At 45.2% G+C, this 8298-nt stretch overlaps 1 protein-coding gene across 4 annotated transcripts; it reads right to left on the reverse strand.

Moving 5' to 3' along the window:
* Nucleotides 1-650: 650 nt before the first annotated feature.
* On the reverse strand, nucleotides 651-7710 carry LOC104423871 (mitogen-activated protein kinase homolog NTF6). Of its 4 annotated transcripts, none has more exons than XM_039303765.1 (6): nucleotides 7402-7669; nucleotides 3528-3657; nucleotides 2941-3078; nucleotides 1775-2107; nucleotides 1393-1576; nucleotides 651-1307 (listed from the first exon to the last, which is right to left on the reverse strand). In XM_039303765.1, exons 2-6 carry the CDS (start codon nucleotides 3540-3542, stop codon nucleotides 1132-1134), a joined length of 846 nt encoding a protein of 281 aa, XP_039159699.1. In that variant the 5' UTR covers nucleotides 3543-3657; nucleotides 7402-7669; the 3' UTR covers nucleotides 651-1131. The 4 variants fall into 4 exon arrangements, with proteins under 4 accessions (XP_039159699.1, XP_010034613.2, XP_039159700.1 ...); XM_010036311.3 differs by lacking the exon at nucleotides 7402-7669 and adding an exon at nucleotides 3949-4326; XM_039303766.1 differs by lacking the exons at nucleotides 651-1307; nucleotides 1393-1576; nucleotides 1775-2107; nucleotides 2941-3078; nucleotides 3528-3657 and adding exons at nucleotides 5156-6034; nucleotides 6396-6532; nucleotides 6988-7104 and having other exon boundaries at nucleotides 7402-7709.
* Nucleotides 7711-8298: the final 588 nt, after the last annotated feature.

The following is an 8298-nucleotide window of genomic DNA, read 5'->3' on the forward strand; positions in this document are numbered from 1 at the left end:
TAAAAATATAAGATTTCATAAAATTTAAAAAGCTTCCCTAATTTAAGGCACCAAAATAAAAGATACAAATCAATTTTCAAAATGCCAATCTAATAAGATACGTCCTTCACATCGACACCGATTCACCCCACGATTATGCAAAAAGAATAAGGTCCCTCCACGTTCAGATAAGCGTTGAGACTTTCCAATCAGAGCACGGGAAATTCCATTAAAATATTTCGGATCCAAACATTTAGAATCTCCCATCCCGACCAATCGCGGGGAGAGTTCCCCCGCGGTCGCCACGCGTTGAGCACTGATTGGTCCTTCGAAACCATTTTAAAGGGAATGGTGGTTGGGTTAGGGCTGGTTGCTGGATGAGCTAAAGACAGGCTCGATCTCCGTGACGTCAACAAAATATTCTCTCTCTCTCTTCCATATTTCCCTCCTTCTTTTTTTTTTTTTCTGGAATTTTCTTTTCTTCTCATGTTCGTCGACTTTTGCCCCTGAATAAAGCCTATATTTTGTTAAAGTTTATTTTTCATTTTTTTCTCCTCCTTTTCTTTTCTTTTTTTCTATATTTCGTAATCGATAATTTACACCACACAGCCGAATGTCACATCTTTCTTTTCTTCACTTTAATTTCACATCATTGACGTCTGAATCCCAAATCAAATCCAACTATAAGTAAAATTCTTTATTATAATGAAACTCTTAATCCACGCCACATGACACAGGCCTCATGTAACATGAATTTCTACAGTATACTTCTAGAAACATATCAATTAGAGAGAAGGCCTTCTTCCCTCCCGAGAAACACAATCCCTGTTTACACCCAACAACTCTCTCTTCATTTACCCAGTCTTACAACAACAATCACAAATGCAAACAACATCGGTTCTCAAGCCCCGCGGCAGCAAGGAAAATGCCCCGTCCTGCATAACAATTTCCTCTCGACTCGGTCGATTGCTGCTTCCGTACCGTGATTTCGTGAGCAAGCCATCATGCCAAAACCACCAATGGAAGACAAACCGAATCTCTATTTACTCTCGCACGCTAAATCTCATCGCATACAGATATACATATACTCTGCGCCAACCCCTCCTATTAAAAAATCTCCAATGAAAAGATGGGGACGTGTAAGTGCACCGATCATCCCGACTTCTCGTCCGGGTTGAAATTCAAAGACTCCATCCATATAAGCTCCTTCACGTCTTCCTCGTTCAAGGATGCGTGTTCGAAATCAAAGACGAAAGGGGAAGAGCAAATGGGCTCTTCGTTGATCTCATGGAGGCTCGAGAGGTATGGATGGTTCAGAGCTTCCTCGACTTGACACAAGTCACGAGATAATCAAGACTATATTCCGAAAGTGAATGAGAAGAATTCATGGAAATGATACAGTTGTAAATGTACCTGTTATCCGCTTGCTTGGATCGAATACCAGCATTTTCTCTGCAAGATCAATAGCCAAGGGGGAAACATTCGGGAACTTCTGGGAAAAAGACCTCTTTGAGATGTGCGGAAGTTGCTTCACGTACTTGCGAGCATTATCACTCCTCAGAAATCCAAGATCTGAATCATCTGGGGATCCTAAAAGCTGGTTTGATGATAACCATGAGATGACGAATTCATGAAAATCAGACCAATCAACGCAAAGTTAAGTTGTCGTTAATATAGATCTGTTACATGTCTGCATTCCATCCAATACAGTGCCTCGATTTTTCATTATTTATAGGAGCTAAACTTGCTAGACATATCGTAATAAAGTATGAGTAACATATAGCATTGAAGATACCTCAGTAATAAGCCCCAACTGTTGAACATAATCTTTGCCAGGAAAAAGTGTTTCCCTCGTAACGATTTCCATAAGAATGCAACCCACAGACCAAACATCAATCGCTGCAGTATACTCCGAGCAGTTAAGCAGCAATTCAGGAGCTCTGTACCATCTAGTTACCACGTATTCAGTCATGAAATCAGTCTCTGATGTGGTTCTTGCAAGGCCAAAATCGCAGATCTTGAGATCACAATTTGCATTAAGAAGCAGGTTGCTCGGTTTCAAATCACGGTGCAGAACATTTGCAGAGTGCACGTACTTCAGTCCCCGCAGCAACTGATAGAGGAAATACTGCAAGATCCAATTGAAATGCCCCCTTTAGCTAACTAATGAACAGAGATATTTTGGAATGACTTGACTGTAGCCTTTTACATGCCACAAATATACCTAGACACACAAAAGAATCTGCTCTACTGAAGTACATTTGCAGCCCTAACTCCTATATAACAAGGTAACATCACAAAAAGAGCTCCATATGCTTTCTCATTTTTTATTTGTCTCACTTTTATCTATCTCTTTCTCCCCCTCTATTTTCTCCTAATTATCTATCCTTTTCATTGATTATTATCGCATCTCCCTTTATATGCTGAAGAGAAGATCAAAACAATTGCTTGCTCCAGAAAATACAACCATGAAAACACCTAAAATAACGCGTCTATCAGTTAGCAGCATATCCCCAAATCGGCCCGCAGGCAAAACTGTCTATAATTAAGAATGATTAGCCACTCTTCAAGAGGAGTATCTGACAGAGAATTAGAATAGGGAATGGATATATAAATATTCACTGAAGTAGAAAGACTTCAACAATAATCCATGAATTTGAACAAAACTTTCCTCATCGAAAAATTACAGTCAGGGAGGAAGTTTTGCGGGGCAAGCTCTTAAAAGTTGATAGGATGACCCTACTGTTGGACATCTGACCATCAAGCGTGAAGTGAAAGATGCATGTTACACATACCCAAATCAAACAATTATTTGCCGAGTATATTTGCAGGCCGAATAGGTACTGTCAAAAAGACTGGAATCTATCTTGGAAAAGGAAAACACAGAAGGCACATGCAGAATAATGCGACGAATTCACCCAATGATTGGCAAGAGAGAAAAGGAATGTACAACTAACTAACCTGACAGTGATCATCTGTCAAGGCCTGATTTGACCTGATGATTTGATGCAGATCGGTATCCATTAGCTCGTACACAATATAAACATCATTAAAGTTTTCTTTGTCTTGGGGCTTGATAATGTCTTTGATCTTGATTACCTGCGGAGCATGAAAAAGAATCACCTTCATCATGGGTTACATTAAACTGAAACCATGCACAGATAAATCCCCAATTGCAATTTCTGAGGTTTATAGAGTTAATGACTGTTCAAACATGGAAACTTCTATTTCAAGATGCTTACACAGAGACCCACCCTGTCTAAAGAACCACTATGCCCCAGTTAAAGTATTTTTGTCACCCCATCTTTAAGATTCATGAATGTAGATCAAACATCATGTTGGAAAGGACTTTGGTCTCTCTATGAGTAACTAGAATATACTTTTACAGAAACTGATCCAAAGATGGAAAGAAACAATACCCTCCGACACCGAAAAGTACACTGACAGGACGCGCACTCAAGACACTGTTGCACACTCGCGTAGATAAAAATTAGAGAATCTCTAGTATCAGCTAACACTCAATTACTCCAATTCTTATGCACGATTACATTGTCGTGGTCCATGTGGCAGAGGAGCTTAATCTCCCGGAGCGTCCTCTTGGCATCAATCCGATTATCGAATGCGTTCCCAATCTTCTTGATCGCGACTTCTTCCTTCGTCTCCGCATTCGTCGCGCAGCTGCAAAAGAGGGCATCCGACCATCAGCCGGACCGAAAGCTCAAATCTCCAACACCCCCAAACCACACCCAAAAACCACTCTCCAGATCGAGAAACGCAGCAATCTTAGCAGCAGCGCACGCACGCGCGCTCTTCAACTGAGAAATCTCAGCAATCGCAATTCACACACGCGAGAACTCACACGCACAACTCAGACCCGCTGGCGAGAAAATTAAAGCCGACCGAAGCAGCAAAATCAACGCTAGGAATCCAATCCCGCGCTCATCCGATGCGCGAGAATCGGGAACTCACCAGACGATGCCGTACGCGCCGCGGCCGACGGGCTGAATCGGAGGGACGTACTTGGAGGGCACCTGGAAGAGGTTCCCGAGGACGTTGTACTGCACGTACCTGCCCCCTCCGCCCCCGCCGCCGCCCCCGCCGCCGCCGCCGCCGCTGGGGGCCGTCTCCCCCTCCGTTCGGCTTCCCGGCCGCCTCCTCGTTCTCCATCCCAAGGCTTATCTCCGTCGCCTCTCGGTCGCCGTGCGGTGGTTGAGGGTTCTAGAGAGAGAGAGAGAAGAGAGAGAGTGGAAGGGGGACAGTACCGACAGTCGATGCATAAAGAGAGAGAGAGAGATAGCTTTTGGCTTTTGCGAGTGGGAAGAAAGTTTGAAATGGGGGAGAAGTTTGAATGCGAACGAAGGGGGGGGGCGACCGCGACCGTTGACGATTCTTCCTTCCCTTCCCTTCCCTTCCCCCCTTCCCTCATCAAAAAAATTCAATTCGTAAAATAAAATAAAATAATTTAATTCGTCAAATGAAAGGGGGCTGGGAGGCTTACACGTGTCCAGAAGCAATCTCGACCATCCGTGTCTTCACCTTCCTGAACAGTGGACCCAATACCAACTTGGCAACTTTTCTAGTGAGTCCAATTTCTATTTTTTCCGATAGTGAGACCCCTGACTTCCTTTGGCGTCCCCGCTTTGGCATGGAAATTACCTACCGATCAAACGATATAATTCCCCATCGGTTTCACTAGTTTGTATACAATCATTCAAGTTTAGGCAAAACAGTACTCGCTCTCTTATAGAGTTACGACGGAAGACCCTACTAAATTGCTTAATTCGAAATTACGATGGATAGATAAAGAATGTATATGAAAAAGCTTAATCAAATAAGACTACCAAATGATTATTCACTACTAAAAAAGTATGTGAACTTTCGTGAGTAACTATTTCTATTAATAATTATGTGATCTCTTGTTCTCTCCTAATTAAATTTACTTGTCTAATCCAATTATTGGAAGACATGTTTTTGTATCCAAACTTTGGCGAAGGCCAATCTAGGAAATTAGGAACCCCCTTGGGGATGCCGTGCTTTAAGAATTGCAACAAGAGACCGTTCATTCGTGAAAATTTCTTGGACAAAATAATTCCTCCATTTCGGATGGTCCCGTGAAAAGAGATTGCTTGAAATTAAAAGATTTGATGGGCATTGGAAACAAGAGTAATCCTAGTCGTGGTCGTGGAACAGCATTGTTATTAACCTCATCTTGATCGCATACATAAAATTACCAAGCCCCAAAACAGAAAAAAAAATAAATAAAATAAAAAGGGGAAAAAGCTGTAACCTCCGAAAATTACACGTGAAACATTCATCAGTCATCACACCCAATTTTTTATTTTATTTTTTACTGCAGCTACGAAGACAGCGAGCCAAAAGGACAAGAAAAAGTTACAGGCATTTACAGAACTTTCGCCCGACGCTTCCTCCTCTCCACGTCCGCACCGCCCGGCCGGAGTTGGGGCCGCCGGGTCGGCGGCGGCGGCGGCGGCGAGATTCGACGGAGCCGTCGCGTCCCCGGGATGCTGCCCCCCCTCCCCCACCCGCGCCGTCGTCCGTCGCCCAAGGAGTTTCCTCCTCCTCCTCACATCGGCGAGGCCGCGCCGGAGTCGGGGACAGGGTAGACGCGGCTCCCTCCATGAGCGCGGCCACCGCGACGAGCTTCGACGGGGACGTCGCCGGGACGGCCACCCCCCCGCCGCCCGCCAGGCCCCCCGCCGGCGATACCGGAGACGGCGCGGGAAGCGAGGCGGAGCAGTTTCTTGAGGATGAGGATCTTGATTTGGCCTCTGCTCGTAAAATGCCTCCGGGCCCGCACCCGCCAGCGATTGGGCGCGTCGAATTCCATTTCTTGTAGCGGAGAGAGAGAGAATCCCACGGCGGCGGCGGCGGCGGGGGCGGCGGCGGCGGTGGGGGAGCTTCGTTTTTGGTGAAGTGGCCGGTTGCGTGCTTGGGTTCGAGCTCCCTCGAAGAAGAGCAAGTCGAGTGGTTTAGGAGAGGAAGCCTTCTTGGCAATGCCGCAGAGACCCCCTCGATGATGTCCCTATCTTTCCCACTATGAAAAAAGAAGGAATCTCCAACAGGTTTGAAATTATGGAAATGCTAATGTGGAGATTGCATCATGAATAAGATCAAAAGTAATCTCCACAGTCCATTTCTAAAAGAAATGACAATGCATTACCACCTAAGCCTACCTTTAGGGATCCTTTCCCCAAGACGTGACGAGGTGTCATCGACCAGTAATTAGTTTCGCCATTTCTTCCTAATATTTGCTCGATTATATTGTAAAACACACCATGTCTTTGGTAAAAGAAAATTAATGCATCTATTTGCACATGGATAAATTAAACTGAATCATAAGAGAGAAATTCGCCTAAAGATTGACAAGAGAGAAAAGAAACAAACAACTAACTAACCTGATAGTGATCATCTGTCAAGGCTTGACTTGACTTGATGATCTGATGCAAGTCGGTATTCATTAGCTCGTACACAATATAAATATCATTAAAGTTTTCTTTGTTCGGGGCCTAATAATGTCTTTGATCTTGATTATCTGTAGAACACCAAAAAGAATCACCTTCATCATGGGTGTTATTATTTTGAAACCATACCCAGACAAGTACCCTCTTGCAATTTCTGAGGTTTATATAGTTAATGACTGTTCAAACATGGAAACTTCTATTTCAAGATGCTTACACAGAAACCACGCCCCCCCCGGTCTAAAGAACCACTATGCCCCAATTAAAGTATTGTTGTCACCCCATCTTTAAGATTCATAAATTTAGATCAAACATCATGTCGGAAAGGACTTTGGTCTCTCTATGGGCAGCTAGAATCTACTTCTACGGAAACCGATCCAAAGATGGACAGAAAAGATACCCTCCGACACCGAAAAGTACACTGACAGGACGCGCACTCAAGACACTGTTGCATACTTGCGTAGGCAAAAATTAGAGAATCTCCGGCATCAGCTAATACTCAAATACTCCAATTCATGCCCGCGATTACATTGTCGCGGTCCATGTGGCAGAGAAGCTCGATCTCCCGGAGCGTCCTATTGGCATCAAAGGCGTTCCCAATCTTCTTGATGCGACTTCTTCCTTCGTCTCCGCATTCGTCGCACAGCTGCCAAAAAGGGCATCCGACCATCAGCCGGACCGAAAGCTCAAATCTCCGACACCCCAAACCACACACACAAAACCACCACTCTCCAGATCCAGAAACGCGGCAATCTTCGCACTAGCGCCCGCGCGCGCGCTTTTCAACTGAGAAATCTCGGCAATCCCAATTCACATACACGAGAACTCACACACACAACTCAGACCCGCTAGCGACGAAATTAAAGCCGATCGAAGCAGCGAATCAACGCTCGGGCATCCAATCCCGCCGCGCTCATCCGATACGCAAGAATCGGGAACTCACCAGACGATGCCGTACGCGCCGCGGCTGACGGGCTGAATCGGCGGGACCCACTTGGACGGCACCCGGAAGAGGTTCCCGAGGACGTTGTACCGCACGTACCTCCCGCCGGCGGCCGTTCGGCTTCGCGGCCGCCTCCTCGTTCTCCATCCCAAGCCTTATCTCCGTCGCCTCTCCGTCGCCGCGCGGCGGTTGAGGGTTCTAGAGAGAGAGAGTGGAGGGGGGACAGTAGTGACAGTCGATACTTTTTGGTTTTTGCAAGTGGGAAGACCGTTTGAAATGGGGGAGGTTTGAATGGGAACGAAAGGAGGCGAGAGCGACCGTTTATACGATCCTTCCTCTCCCCTTCCCCCCCTCGTCAAAAAAATTTATTTCGTAAAATAAAAGAAACTAGAGGGAGCGGGGATGGCTTACGCGTGTCTACCAGCGGACCCGAGATACCATCTTTTCTTTACGGTGCAGTTTTTTTTTTTTTTTTTGGGGCGTTCCCGCTTTGGCGATGAATCAGAATGTGCCGATCTGATGATACAATTCCGCGTCGGTCCCATTGGTTTATGTATGGTCGTTCGAGTTTCGGGGAAAATGGTGCTTGCCCTCTTCCGGAATCGCCATAGGAAACCCTCCTCCATTGTTCATTGATGTTTGCGATGAATATATGCAGAGTTGCCCGACAGAACGGAACTCGACCCAATAAAGTCAACATATATACAGTGATTTATTACTTATAGAATGGATAAGATTGCCTATTAGAAAAGCACCTGAGTTTTCACAGATAATTGTTTTTGCTAATAATCCCCCAATTTCTTGTTTTCGCTTAATTAAATTTACTTGTCTAATTCAACTATTGGAAGACATACTTCCGTATCCAACTTTGGCAGAAGCCTAAGCTAGTTTCTACGA

Source organism: Eucalyptus grandis, chromosome 10 (assembly GCF_016545825.1).
Source record: "Eucalyptus grandis isolate ANBG69807.140 chromosome 10, ASM1654582v1, whole genome shotgun sequence".
Classification (NCBI taxonomy): domain Eukaryota; kingdom Viridiplantae; phylum Streptophyta; class Magnoliopsida; order Myrtales; family Myrtaceae; genus Eucalyptus; species Eucalyptus grandis.